We start from the raw sequence: 15,211 nt of genomic DNA, 5'->3' as shown, positions 1-15,211 counted from the left end.
AGGGAAGCAGCATTTTTTAAAAATCTTATATGTAATCTAGAAAACTTGGGACTGAGAAAATTCAAAGCCCAGTTGAGCTTTCTCCTTCTACCCTTTGCTCCTTCCCACCCACACAGTTTAATCAAAACTGGGGTTCATATGTGTGTGTCTTTAACAAGCAGCCACTCAGAGCTAGTTGCATGAATGAGAGCCCTTAGAATATTCCTTCTCAGCAAAATGGCTTAGAATGGCAGAGGCCAGTCTGCAGTTCCAACCCCCCCCCCCTTTTTTTGACCAAGTTGCACAATGTTTTACAGTCATCAATGTTTATTGAATACTAGATAAGTGGTTACTCCTGAACTGCCTGCTAGGCAAAGGGAGAGCCTGGCTCATTATATGTCTTTAGAAATGTGTTCAATGCCTTGTATTTATAAAACGTTGAATTTGTCTTTAGAAACAGCCTCTGTGTCTAGGAGTTCACCTGTAATCAAGGACTATGGACACTATACAATAATTACATGATGGCACATAATTTTACGCATACTCAGTAGGGAGTTAATATAGGCCAGTTACTCTCTTCACAGCTTTCTACCATTTAAGTTTTGTCATCACTATTTTGTAGATAGCCAAGACCCATAGGTGGATGTATCATGGCCCTAATTCCTAAGGTGCACACCTAACATGTAGTGTAGCTGAATTGTGAATCCAACTTGGGGTCTATCAAAGACTTTGTGCTTTATTTTATAATGCTAGGTACAATGCCTTGTGTGAAACACACACAGAGAAACTGTTGTTGGACTGATGGATTAGTGGGCTTGTCACTCATATAACTTTCTATTTTTTCTGCTCTTGTTCCTTCTTGGAGTAGATGATATAGGGTGGACAGGTTATGCTAATGTCTGACTTTGGCTTTAACTGCACACGAAACAATGATTCATGTGACTGTGTTACTCCTTGTTTCACGTCTTTCTGGATTCACAGTCTTTAAATGGAAACCCATCTGGCTGGAAGACATGGCTTAGTGGCCTCCCAGTCTGCAGCGCAGAGCTAGACTAGCTGGAGCCGCACATTGAAATCCCAAGAGCCTGAATCACCCCTCCAAGGCAGATAAATTGAATTGTGTGCAGCTCATTGCCTGGTGACAGTCTTCTGGCTGAAACCTTAGATGCGGGCTATATCTAGACATTAAAGATCCCATAAACCTTTCTCAAACGGAGACATCCACCTCGGTACTGTAAGTTAAATGTCATATAAGGCTCCAATACCAATGGACTGCAAAACTTGGCGATGAGTTCAGGTGGCCTGTACATTGTCATGAATACTGGTGGAATGCTTTGTGCAGTCCATATGTGTGTGTAGATATCTTTCCCATCATCTCTGTTGATCATTATTCATGTGAAGTGTATAGTTCTGGGTGTGACTTCTCAACACAGTTGTAAATAATGAGATCAAGGTACTTAAGTTCTCAAAATAAGGACTAAGAAAAACTACTGGGCCCTGTTATGTTGCTCCTAGACTCTGATTTATAGTTGGGTAATCTTGGTTTAAAATGGCCTATCTTCTACTTCTGGGTAGATGTAATATGTCACTTCTCTAATATTATGGCCCACACAACATAATATTTAGTAAACGTTTGTGGTTTTTCTATTGAGAAAATATCTCCTTCATTTCTTTTCAAAAACTGTCTTTAATTTATGATTTATTAAATCTTATGATTTCTGAAACTGAGAATAATTACAGATCATTGAATCCATAGATTTCAAAACAACAGAAAACAGGATACCACCAAATCATGGTTCTTGTGCCTCTTGGTAGATGATAATTATTCCTGGTTGCTTTAATATGAACAACTTATAAAACCTCCGGGAGTCTGGCTCTAGTGGAAATGAATGGTCAGTGAAACTCTACAACATTCATATCAGGGTCAGAGCAAGAGGCCATTCACACTGTGAACACCCATCCAAATCACAGTTTCTGGCAGCATCTGAGCTACAATGTCACCGTCATATCTTAAAATTGAGCCAGTACCCAGCAGACAAAGTCATTGGAGACCTAGCATTAAGTTTCTCTGAGGCTCTGGAACAGCATGAAGACACCTGGAGTCTGCAGAAGTAGAGATAAAGGAAAACTGAGACAAAGGGGAGAAACTCACACTAGGGAGAAGGTCAGAGGTGCAGAGGGCAAGAGGAACGAGGATTGGTGTGAGAGGTTGGAGGAAGCACAGGGAGAAAATTGAAATTCACACACACAGAGGTGATGACTGAAGTCACTTCCCATGATACAAGTCTGTTGGAAAACAAGATGACTTGGGGAGACAAAGAGTAGCCATGAGTGTGAGTGTGAGTGTGAGCCATGAAGGAGGCAGGAAGAAAGACCCATTGAGCTGCATTACAGGAGACCACAGATGGCATGATGGATGTTGAGAGGTTGTGGAATAACTATGTAAAGAATTTTACATAGGCCAAGGGAGGAAATAACTGCAAATATTGGACATGTAATAGAATGGATTTCCAGTTGACATCCCACTGGGAAAAGCAGGCAGTGACCAGTCACCTCCTTTTTTTTTTTATTTAGACTTCATCTTACTGTGTGGTCCAGGCTAACCTTGAATTCATGGTGTGTCCCAGGCTGGCCTTGAACTCATGATACTCCTGTCTTGACCTCCCAAGTGCTGGGGTTACAGGCGTGCACTGCTCACGGCTGACTCATCCATTTTGTGATAGTGCTGCAGCGGATGACTCTCAGTCAGGAAGCCACCAAGTCAGGAAGTCAACAAATCTTGCTCTGTGCTTCTGGTCTTTTTCTCTCCTGCTCATAGGAGGGAGTGTTCAGTGCGCCATAAGGTCCCTCTGTGGTTTTACGATTCTTAGGTTTAACTTTTTAGAAGTCTTTATTAGAAATTTTAGATAGGCAGGGCATGGTGGAACACACTTTTAGTCTCAGCATTTGGGAGGCAGCAAGTGACTCTGTGTGGGGCCAGCCTGTCCCAGGCTAACCGTAACTACGCTGTTAAACTCTGTTTTTTAAAAAGAATTTTAAGCGTATCTGAAATCATTTCCAGCACTTTCCTTCCACCCATAATCATGGATCTAGGAGAACTTACACACTAGGAAGAGGTCGGTACCTGTCTTCATGTCAGCAGAATTGATTTCTCACTTCAAACTAGAGCTTAAGGATCTGGGAGCTCTTGTTACCAGCTGGTATGAGTCCCTAGGAAAAGCTGTGTGGACCACCATTAGATGCCAGCTCTTATCATCTGTAACAGGGACCACTGAGATGGATCTTGTTCCCCAGTGCATGCCCCAGACAGGGTCACAGTTGGTAAATGATAGAATGTATGATGTCTTGGCACTATCAGTCAGGCCCTGACGCCGAGAAAGATTCCGTTTGTAATTGTACGGTAATATAATGTCACATGCTTATAATGCAATAAGCCCAGGAGAAACTGACTAAGGGAAAACTAATATAGAGGTTACACTGAATTGCAAAATCATCTTCCATTCATGAAGTTCCTGGAAAATGAGAACTTAACAAGACCCTGAAACCACAAAACTGAAACATTTTATGTTCAGTCAGCAAACACATGGTTAGTTGTTAAGTAGAAGCTCTGGTTCTTATGCCAGGCAGCAGGCAAGGAGCATGGGTGGCCATCTGTCCTCAGACCCCAAGAAGGGTAGACTTGTAAGAGTTCCGAACTGGAGAGACATCTTGGGAGGGCTAAGGGAACCCTGCAGATGATGGCCTGCCTTTCATTAATTGAAATGTACCCCAACACTGGACTTCCTAAAATCTTGCTGTGCAAAGGTTTCATTTAGCTAAGAAGTACCACACAGTTCCCTTCCTTCACAGGATGCTGGAGCATTCATTCTAGGCCAAGATAAAGAAGCCATAAAATGTGCAGGAAGAAAGCTTCATTTCTAAGACATAGGATTACTTGACATGCAAGCCAGGATATGTAAAAAAAGTCTTCCATTTTAGGAATCACCTACCTTGTGTTCATGATTGATTTTCTCGTGAAATTAGGGACCCTGCTTTTACAGAGTGGCGGGGGTGGGGTGGGGTGGAGAGAGTAGTATAATCCCAGACCACTGAGTGCAGAGACTAGTCTGCAGCAAGGTCCCCACCACAGCCATAATACAGCCTGAGGCCCTTCAGGAGGCCTCTTCATTTGCATGGCATCTTGAGACACAGGAAGAGATTGTATTCAGAACCTAGATTTCCTTCTCTTCTGATTGGCACCCTCCATGACTCTCCTCTGTGTATGTTCTGTTTCTTAGGAAGGAACCTCAAAATTTGCAAACCTGGACAGCAGTGTGAAAGAAAACCAGAAGCGGACTCAGAGGCGGCTGCAGCTGCAGAAGGATATGGTATGTCTGCCCTGTTCTCTGGCAGGAGAGCTGGCCCTGTGACCTTGGCTAGGCAGCTGGCACATGACCCCAGCATCTTCCCTCTGCAGGGCATCCATACTTGTCAAAGGTTTCTCTCATTCTTTGACTTAAGCTGGGAAGTTTTTAGCAAAAGTGTTAGACCCAGTGCAAAATGAATACCAAGAGCTGCAAATTCCACAGCCCCCCTGGCCACACACGCCGAATGATGATGAAGGAAAGTGTACAGTGGGCATGTCTCCATCCCTCTTGCCATCCCCTCCACCCACTTTTACACTTGCATGCTGTTGCCACTTCGGTCAGAAGCCTCCTGGGCTTTTTACCTACACTGGGTATGCAGTGGCCAAAGAAAAAGACATTGTCTCCCGCTAGGAAGATTTGGTCCTTGCATTTAGAGATCATTTCCTTTCTTCCCAAGCTCCCTAATCATTGCCTAGCTCCACTTACTAATTCTGGGTCCTAAATGGACCTAGTTCAGTTCTCAGAGAATAGCAGGCCTCCTTCCTGAAGGCAGAAGGATAGTTATTATCATCTTTGGCTCTGTCCTTAAACCCCCAGCTTCTAGCAGAGGACAGGAGGGGAGATTAGAGATTAGACAGATGAATATTTTCAATCTGGCTTGTCAAGACTTTTCCTTAGGGCTGGACATGAATTAGCAATATTTTAGGGCATTAGAACTGTTCTGTAACCTAAGACTGATCAGACTCAAAAGTGTTTCACATTTTTTTGTTGTTCAAAGACAGTTAAAAATAGTTGCTACGGAGGGAGGGGCATAGATTATTTTAGTTCAGGATAAGACCTTGTACACACAACGGGGAAGGACAAACTAAACTACAGCTGACAGTACGTTTCTGAAGGACAAAGTCCTGCATGGTGTAAACTGGCTGAGGAAACAGCCCGCCTTGCGCCAAGTGGCCTGGTCTTGCCCTGGCTCAGACTGTTCCTGCCACCGTTTTCCTAAGTATTTGCATATATTACAGGGCGTCTGTGCCCTGCCTACCATTTCTTTTCCCTGAAGAATGCTTGTGCCTCAGTGGCCTTGTGGAGAACAGACAGTTTCAAAGGAGATTTGGTGGGATGAAAGAGAAACCTTTAGTCATTTATCATCACTTTTAACATCGTCTATAATGGTGGTGTAACAGGCAATCCCAAGAAATGTACACTAACAGAATCCTGTTAATTAAAACCCAGATTTCACATGGAATTCAATGCTGTCTGCTCTAGGACTCAGTCAAGCATAACAGCAACACTTAGTTGTCATGATTTTTACTCACTTCTAGTCCATGGCAGCTTCAAAGTCTTAACTTGTTTGTCATGACCTTGACAGCCATCAGGAGTACCACCCAGGAGTCCTGTAGAATGCCCCACAGTCTCAATTTGTCTTTGTTTGTCTAGTGATTAAACTGAGGTCACACCTGTTTGAAAGAATTTCACAGAGATGAAATACCCCTCTTGTCACATCCTGTCAAAGAGTGTGGTGTCAGCATGGCATCTGCTGTCATGTTGATGGTGTCCATGACTTGGTTAAAATAGAGTTTGTCCTAATAACCTATGTAAAGTCAGTATTCTTGGTTTTTCTGAAGGTAAATCACTAATAGTGATGACCCATACTCCTTTCACTGAGAAATAGTGGTCTACTCTTAATGATGCTGAAGCCATGGCCATCTGGGACATTCCAAATAGCTGCAAGTTTCTGCACACATTGAGGAGAGCAGAGTCCCCTGACCAGAGCCTGAGCTATGGACCCCGCTGTGAACACACTTGTATACACATGTGTGATCTGGTTAGACGCTTGCTTTTCCTGAATGGAAGTTAGACATTAGGTCATGCAGTTCCTGTCCTGTTTGCATAGGGCTTTAAAACCATTTCAGTCCTTCAGGAGACATTTATGACTCCAAATTAGCATTGGCCAGGTCCATTTTCTCTGGTGTATGGGTTACTGAAGCCATTAAACATTTCAGTACAGTAAAGACAGCCTGCTCTGACTACTCTTCAGGGTGTGATGCAGGGTACCGTACCTTACCTGGGCACCTTCCTGACCGACCTGACCATGCTGGACACTGCTCTTCAGGACTTCATTGAGGTGGGTTCTCTGCATCAGAGCTACAGCTGCCTTCTTGGCTGCATGGAGAAGTTCAGTTCTCACAGTATCTTTTTAGAGCCCAGAATGCACATGGTAGTAGGCTGGGCAGCGGGAGAACAAAACAAACACCAGAAGATGCCAGAAATGGCCTGGAGGCCCGTGAAAGGAGTCACTGCTTATTGAAACAGGCAGCGGTGGCTAGAGATCGTAGCAGTGTGAGCAGAAATGCAGTGAACAGCGAGGGAGTGTGTTAGATGATGGAGCATGGTCAGGTCCACATGAAGACACGTGATTAAAATGCCTTTCCAGGGGTGGGGTCTGAGCATGGACACTGGGGATGGACTTGAAGGGATAATACCCCCAACTCTCCACCTGGAGAGTAAAGAGTGAGCCAGACTAGTGAATTTCAAGAAAGTCCTCCTCATTCCTTTGTAATTACTGTGTCACTGCCATCTGATTTCAAGTACACACTTGAATCCACCTGCTGTCTTTCTTTTGCAGTGAAGACAGGTACATTCTACCCAAACAAGCAGCCTGCGAGTAGTAGTAATAAAATGTTAGGCAGAAAAGGATTTGACATTTGAAATGAGATTTAAAGATTATTTGTAGGGCTCAGCTTCTAACTCAGAGCATTTGCCTTTCACATCCTGGGTCAGTTCCTAGCAATGCCAAACAAACATAAACAAATCACAGACAAAACACAACACAGAACGCTACAAAACAAAAGCAGCTGTATATGTACACATCAAGGTCTCCTGTGCAACCTGCTTCCCATATATTGCAGCTAGAAAGGGAAGCTAGAAGCCTTGCTTGTCTCTGTTTCTTGTTTGTTTTGTTTTTGTTTTTAAAATCCTTTTTTAAGCTTTTGTTAAGTTTTAAGTGGAAGTTTTCGGGCCCCACATTGTAGGCACTGATTTGTTACGAGTAGTTCGCCCCCCCCCCCAGCCTGGTCCCATAGCCCCACCAACCCCAAATAACACATAGAGACTCTGTATTAGATACAGTTACTAGTGTTTTTTATTGGCTAACTCTGTCTTAAATATTAACTCATTTCTATTAATCTAAGTGTTTCCATGTTGTCTTATCTTACTGAAGAGAGGGTCTGGACCTCTTCTCTCTAATCTCTACATCTTAAATTAATTTCCTACTACATCTCCCAGAGTCCTCCTTGTCTCCTAGTTCCGCCTATCTTGCCTTCCTATTGGCCAACAGTGCTTTATTCATTAACCAATAAGAGAAACATATTTACAGAATGACATCTCCCATCACTGTTTTACATATTTCCAAGGGTTCTTTAAGTGGTGTAGGCATGCTCATCCATTTTGCATTTTCTGAGCTTGTGTGTCTTCCTGTCCTCTGCCTCAGCTTATTTCAGGAAACACCCTGAGCTGAGAAGCTGCATGGAGTGGGCAAATACTGAGAAGTTAAATGTTACCTACTGAGGATAGGGATGCTGGGGATGAAGAATTGAAAGTTAATTTCCAAATTCTCATGATGCTGTGGGGAAGTCACTTCCCTTATGATAAACATTGGTTTCCAGCAAAAGTCAGTAGCATCTATTTTTGGTGTATTAGGTCAATGGGCCGAGTGTAGTGGGCTTTTGTTCTTCACTAGCTTGACAAATATGTTGGATTCTGACTCGCATTGCCTTATAGTGCTCTTGTAGTTGGTTTCAGATTTTAAGAGATGGTTGCCTACTCTGCTCTGTCATAAATGAACACTTTTCTTCAAGAAAAAGATGGCTATCTTCCTCTGTAGTGATTATGTTAATAAGATCATAAATAATACAATTCTCATCCCTTCAACGTATTTAGTGTGACCCACAGCAGCACAGGGCTCTGCAGTTTTCTTGGTTACATTCTTTTAAACATTTCTTTCAGGGTGGACTGATCAACTTTGAGAAAAGAAGAAGGGTAAGTAGAACTCTTGCCTACCTTTTGCCATTTTGTTTGATGGGCATGAAAACCTGAAAAGTGGACACAAATTTTTTTCTTTTGTTTTTGAAGAGGCAGAAAGTTATATTCATAGAACATTTTAAATATGAATTATGTTTGGCATTTTCTCATAGTCACTCCATGAAACCCTGTAAGGTCTTTCCCCTCATCTTCAGTTAAAGGAGAGGATGGAAGAGATTGAGAAGCTGGCCCAGAGTCAGCTGGTAATGAGTGGAGTTCAGATTTTTTCCTGTGGCTCAATAATAAATTAAAGGTAGTGTAGAGTTGGGTGTATAGCCCAATGGGAGAGCACTTGGCCTAGCACGCATAAAGTTTTGCATTTGATCCTTAGACAGAGAGGGAGAGAGAGAAGGAGAGGGAGAGGCAGAGACAGAGAGAGAGAGAGGAAGAGGAGAGAGAGAGAGATTGAGAGATTTCTTTCCTTACCTCCGCCTCCTCTCCTTCTTTACAGTTACTTTTAGAAAAATGGGTTTACTCTATAGTTAGTAATAATGTATTATGCATGTGAAAATTATTACTGAGAATAGATTTTGAATATTCTCCTACAAAGAAATATGTGAAACACTTAATATGGTAGTTAGCTTGATTTAGTCATTCCATAGCAAATACCTATTCTAAAATATCATGTTCATACCTTGAATATATGCTTTTTGTTTGTTTGTTTGTTTGGTTGGTTTTGGTTTTTGAGACAGGGTTTCTCTGTGTAGCCTTGAATGTCCTGAAACTAGCTCTGTAGACCAGGCTGGCCTTGAATTCACAGAGATCTGCCTGCCTCTGCTTCTCAAGTACTGGGATTAAAGGCATGCACCACTGAATAAAAACCAAGTTCATCTATTAAGGAAATAAGTTTCTAAGAGTGAATGACATTAAGATGGTTACTCCTGTGGGTCTGTATGGGTGTGGAAAAGACATCATCAGTCTTCCCCATTAGATGTAGGTGGTAATCTTTTATCTTTCCTGTCAGTTTAGGAAGGATGTTCTATATTGTACTTGAATCTTTCTATGGGTAGAATAGTTCTGCACTGTTTTTTAAAGTGCAAATTGTGTGATAATTTTTGTGTCAGATGGACGTGAGAGAGATGTTGGAGTGTGTGAAAGGAAAGTGGGTGGAAGTAGCCACCCTGAAGTGCCTCCCTGCCTTTCATTCGTGTCTCCATCCTTTCATTCTCCCAGCACTGGTTGTGTCTAACAGGGAGTTTGGAAACTTCTGCCATGGGAAACCAGAGCTCCCTCCCCTCATGAAGTCCACAGTCCAGGACAGAGACAGGCAGATGAGCAGGCAGCCATAATTCGTCTTCATCCAAGCTCAAAGCAGAGGTGGAGGGTTTTAGAGAAGCGTGGATGGGGCAGAGTCTGGTCTGAGCTTGAGGCCAGAGAACAGTGCAGGAGCAAAGAACCTGGGGCTTGATGGGAACATGGGGCAGAGCAGCTAGTCAGGCTAGCCTCCTCAGCAACAAGATGCCAACATGGACTGACTAGAGCTTTCTGTCCCTTGACCACTGAGCCTTGTATGGCATGGTGGTATAAATACCCCATGACAGCACTGGGTTAGGGAGAAGACCACTGATTTGAAGGCTGAGATCCAAAGACTCCACCAGCCATTCAGTTGCCTCTGTCATGGCCTGTTACGCCTCCACAATGGCCCGTGCTGGGCCCTTAACTCAGCATAAACCTGTAAATGACTCTTTTTGCCTTTTAAGACTAAGAAGTTAAACATTTGCAAAGTCTGAGTATGAAATCTAAAGCTTCAGTTTGTCCTGATGGCTGACATTAAGAAGGGGACCTTGAAGCATGTGAAGAGATATAAATAATTTTGGACATAATCATGTACTTGCTTCTCTTGTTCTCTTGTGCACTTTAGAAGGTCAGCCAAATGATTTACTAGAGTAGTAAAAACCCAAGGATTTGGGAAACCTAAACATTAAGCTCTATGAGACCTGTACTGTTTAGATGGTCAACCTCACCAGTGTGTATTTATTGAGGAGAAAGGATTGTACTCACTTTCTTTTCCTAAAAGAAATAGGAGTAAAATCTCTTCATATATTTCCTCAGTCTTAAAAGAAAAAAAATCCCAAGAATGGAAATAGGAAGGAAAAGGTGTTCTTATAAATTGAATTGGACTTCTTTTGATGGTTGTTTTAGTTATAAGTTTTGTTTTGATTTTTCAAGGAGAAGAGAGCAGAAGCATACAAGGCCTTAAGGAGTTTGAATATATATATATATATATATATATATATATATATATGTGTGTGTGTGTGTGTGTGTGTGTGTGTGTGTGTATGTGTATGTATATGTATTTGTATATGTATATATATGTATATATGTATGTATATGTGTGTGTGTGTGTGTGTATTTTTAAATTTATCTTTGTTTGTGATACTAGGGATTGAACCCAGGGTGTTGTATATGCCAGGCAAACACTCTACCACCGAACTCTACCGCCACCCCTAATTTAGAGCTTTTAAGGTTTATTCATTTACTGTCTACAGCCTCAGAATGTCAGAGTCCTCCCTCTACAATGGTTTTCTCCATATTTTTACCCCTAGAGTGTTACAGCTCCATGTTAAATAGACTTATATTTGTTGCATCTTATTATTCAATCTCCTTTTGATTTTCTCTCTCCTTTAGGAATTTGAAGTGATCGCCCAGATAAAGCTCCTACAGTCTGCTTGCAACAGCTATTGCATGACCCCAGACCAGAAGTTCATCCAGTGGTTCCAGAGGCAGCAGCTTCTAACAGAGGAGGAGAGGTAGACTGAGCCGTCTATCGCCTGTCAGGGAGGAACTGTGGTGCTGGCAAGAGACCAGCAGTGGCCAAAAACTTGTTTGGCCATCTCTTCAATGGTTCTTGGTTGGCCGTGCTAGGGTCCGAGGTCCTTGGTTTCCCGAGGGAAGCTAAGCAGGCAGAGCCAGTGAATGGCCTTTTAAGTCTTGCCCTGTGACTCATCTTTGTAAACTTGAACAATTCCTTTATTCTTCCTCATCTTCAGGATGCCTGTTTGTAAACTGTTTTAAACATAAAATCATATTCTGGGAAGCACTATTAGAATGCTAACCATTTTGTTATCAGCACTACCACTGCTGTGTCACAGAGTTCATGGTGTTAGCTTTCAGGGAGAGACAGGGGGAGAGGAAGAGGAAGAGGAAGAAGAGCCCATGAGAAACTGAAATAGAGAGTAACTGAAGTTCTGTGGAACCTGTGGGCAGGAGCAGTTCATTGGCTGAGGACTGATGTCGGATAGAGATAATTTACAGATATTACTAAGTAGGCCGGGCTGTAAAGAGAGATTTTACCAGAAGTGCCAGAGAAGAACATTCCAGACAGAGAAAGACAGGAACATGAGCAAAGGCCTGGTGTCATGGCAAGCTTGGTGTTTGGAGGGCAGTGGTGTTTCTGGTGTGGGTGAGGCACAGGGCATGGATTTCAAAACACTGTCTGGTGTGCATGGAAAGGTGCATTGAGTCTAGCTAGTGCTTTGGATACTGGGTCTGTGGGTTAAGACCTTCCCTCTAGTCTGGTGGTTGTCAGTAGCCTGCAGGCCATATGTGGCCAGCTGCCTTTTTTCACATTTTAAGTAAAAGAAGAATAATATGGCATGAGATAGTTATTTGAAATTCAAATTTCAGAATCTATAAATAACTCGTTAACGGATTATAGCCCATTCATTTACATCTTATCTAATCTATGGTTGTTCTCATGCATTAAAGACAGACCATACGGCCTGCATCCTAAAATACTATCTGGTCTGATTCAGAGAAAGTTTACTGATCGCTGAGTTAGACCTGAGATTTTCTTTGAAGATTTATCATAAGGAAGAATAGCATTGATAGCACAATAAGTATTTGAAGGGTACTGTGACTGGATATGGTAGCCTGCCTGATTACCACCTCACCTTTCAGGTGGCATGACGATGGGCATCATGACCCACCACCTCCTCACTGTGTACCTGGGCTAGTTACAGCTACAAGCTTTCACAGGAAGCACTTCCAGTCAGAAACTCCTCTTCTCCTCTCATCAGTTACTGCGTGCCTGGCATACCCATGTCTGCAGCCCGGGGACTTTTAATTGAGAAAGTTTTGGCAATTAAAGATAAAGTTATAGTTATATGTCTTTATAAATAATATAATTGCTTTTGTCTATTCACCGTTGGTTAGGTATTTTACAAAAATGCCTTCTTTCCTGTTCCTACCATAAAAATGCATGCATGTGCACATATGTGCATCTACACACAAACTCACTGGAAGGAGGAAGCAGAAAAGGAATGGTGGTGGGGCTCGTTGGGGAGGAGGATTCCTCCTCTGGCCTTGCGATGGGATGAGGGTGATCAAGGGTCAGGCTGCAGACAGCTTCTGATGCTGCTAGTGTCACATGCCCTTGTATCGAATCCTGCAGATCAGGACAGGGTCTGTCCATCTGCATGTGAAAGGAGGAGGGGAGGAGGGCAGACATGCAGTGTACATTTATCAAATGGGGCCATAAGCCAGCACCCTCTGACACTCCTGCTAGAACACCACAGCCTACAGCTTTACTTTGAATATTCAGAGCCTTCCTCTAAATCCAGGATTCCAGCAAGTCACATGAGTCTGGAATCTGTTCTGTGCTTAAACACTGACCTCAGACCTCCCCTGCCTTTCCCAGCTATGCCCTCTCCTGCGAGATTGAAGCAGCTGCTGATGCCAGCACCACCTCCCCCAAACCTCGGAAGAGCATGGTGAAGAGGCTGAGCCTGTGAGTGGTTCCCCCGCCCCCATGGGTCTTGGCCCTGAGAGGGTCCTGTCAGAGTGGGGAGAGGAAATACATTCAGCAGCAGAATGTTCACTTAAAGAGTATATTTCTTGTCACGATCAAAAGGTCCATTGCATCCATGCATCCCTCTCTCCTTCCCCCAGTATGAACCACCATTGGCTCATACCTGGACCACCCCATCAGCATTTTTGCCATCATCTGGCTGTCCACTTGCCCCATCAGTTCATTCTTTACTAAATAGCTTGAACAGCAGATGGCGTAGCTTTTTTAAAAACATCCAATGGTTATATTTTGAAATGAAGTCTCAACTCTTGGTCCTAGTTTACTAGGCCTTATGTGATGACTCCCAACTTTCCCTCTCTTAAAACACTTGGCTTGGTTCACTAAGGTCCACCACACCAGCCTTCTAGCCATCCTTTGAACACACCAGGCTGTTTCCATCACACTAGCCCTTCCCATGGCTTGAAATGGTCCCTTTTCCTGGATGTTGGCAAGAATGGTTATCTCCTAAGAGTAACTTTCCCACAGTGTTGTCTCTTTGGTCATCCTCATTCATGCTGACTTTTTACAGTTTAGAGTAAGCAGTATTGTAATAGAAACATTGTCCATCAGGTATAGTAGATGAAGAGGCCATCTGTGGTCAACTTTGTGAGACTTCACTCCATCTGGATAGCATCCAGAGATCTTAGAGTATCTGCAGGACCCCATTGACCCTCAGCATCAGCATCAGCCTGTCTCCATCTGTCTGTCCTCATCTTTCCCTGTTCACTCTACCCTTTGTACTTCAGCCACCTCAAGACCTCCCTGCACACACTAGGCACAGTCATTCTGAGTTGCCTTTGTTTTACTAACTCCTCTCCCAAAGAGTACCTGGCTCACTTTCTTTCTTCCTTTAGGTGTTTGTAGAAATGTCCCTTTAATAAGCTTGCTGACACCTATAACCCTTTCACATTACCTGTCCTTGGCGCCCTCCTTGGTGGTCTTCCATCTTTGTTTTTTCTGTCACATTTACCTTCGTCTAACATACTGTATACTGTATGTGTCTGTATAGAATTTAAGCTCCCTGAGGGTAAGCCTTCTTTTTATTTGTTGCTCTGTTTGCAGAGTCTAAACGCTGCCACATACACAGTAAGTGAATAGTGAGTGTGTTTAGAATAGCTAAAAGGAGCCGAATACATGTGTTTATAAAATCTACAACATGATCTGGGGAACAGGTTCTATAATGAACTCCAATCACATAGAACAGAAAACTGAAATATGGAAAAGGCACATCATGTGCTTGTAATGGGAGGACCTGGATGTATACCTAAGATTCGGCTCAGAGTTGCGTTTATAGACATTTTACCTGTGGTGACCTATGAAATTACATTCTGAAGGAAGACAGAGATAGACAAGTTAACCAAGGAGAACAAAGGAGGGAAAGGGGAGGAATAAAATTATTGTTCATTAGACCCTAGGCTTTGATTGGACCAGTTTCTGTAGAAAGAGCTTGAGAATCTACTCCTCTCTGTAAAGTTGAGCTCTAGATTTTAATTCTAGGAATTTTCCCCCTCATGCAGATGCATTAATGTATAAACCTGAGTGATCTTTTTGGTGATGTTGCCTGCACTGGCCAGGGGCAAGCATGAATAGCCCTTAGGGAATATTGGCCAGTTTTCCCAGGCCAAGTAGTTCACCGTGACGCACATCAGCCCATCAACTGTCACGTAGACATCTTGACTATCACTTGTGGTAATCGGTGGATTGGATCAGTGGATTTTTGTGGCTCACCAGTTGTGGAATCTTCTCAGCCATTGTATCTTCCTACATTTCCTTTGTCATCTCTTCGTCTCGTGGCACAGCTCTTACACTTGTGCAAGACTTTGTTTTCCTCTGCTTTGTTAACCTCTGCTTCCATATCTTCCTTTCTCCATTCTGATTTCTGAGGATCTTTTTTTCCAAATCTACTCATGATTTTTTTTTTCATGGTTGTTTTGATTGTTTTCTTTAACAGTTATTTTAACCCTACTGAGTTTAGTTATTTTAACCCTACTGACTTTTTAATTTAAATCCTTCATCTCAC

The 15,211-nt window shown here is 42.8% G+C and overlaps 1 protein-coding gene across 3 annotated transcripts in view; it reads left to right on the top strand.

The window, feature by feature from the left end:
* Rgl1 (ral guanine nucleotide dissociation stimulator like 1) overlaps positions 1-15,211 on the top strand; it is a 238,764-nt gene that overhangs the window by 211,934 nt on the left and 11,619 nt on the right. For all 3 annotated transcript variants that reach the window (XM_051185982.1, XM_051185979.1, XM_051185980.1), the window contains 5 exons: positions 4,257-4,346; positions 6,361-6,447; positions 8,328-8,360; positions 11,031-11,152; positions 13,042-13,131. In XM_051185982.1, coding sequence (XP_051041939.1) covers positions 4,257-4,346; positions 6,361-6,447; positions 8,328-8,360; positions 11,031-11,152; positions 13,042-13,131 — 422 coding nt within the window. The remainder of the gene's footprint in view (positions 1-4,256; positions 4,347-6,360; positions 6,448-8,327; positions 8,361-11,030; positions 11,153-13,041; positions 13,132-15,211) is intronic.

This window comes from Phodopus roborovskii, unplaced genomic scaffold (genome assembly GCF_943737965.1).
Source record: "Phodopus roborovskii unplaced genomic scaffold, PHOROB, whole genome shotgun sequence".
Classification (NCBI taxonomy): domain Eukaryota; kingdom Metazoa; phylum Chordata; class Mammalia; order Rodentia; family Cricetidae; genus Phodopus; species Phodopus roborovskii.
Note: the sequence above shows the minus strand (reverse complement) of the source record. Positions and strands in the feature narration are given on the sequence as shown.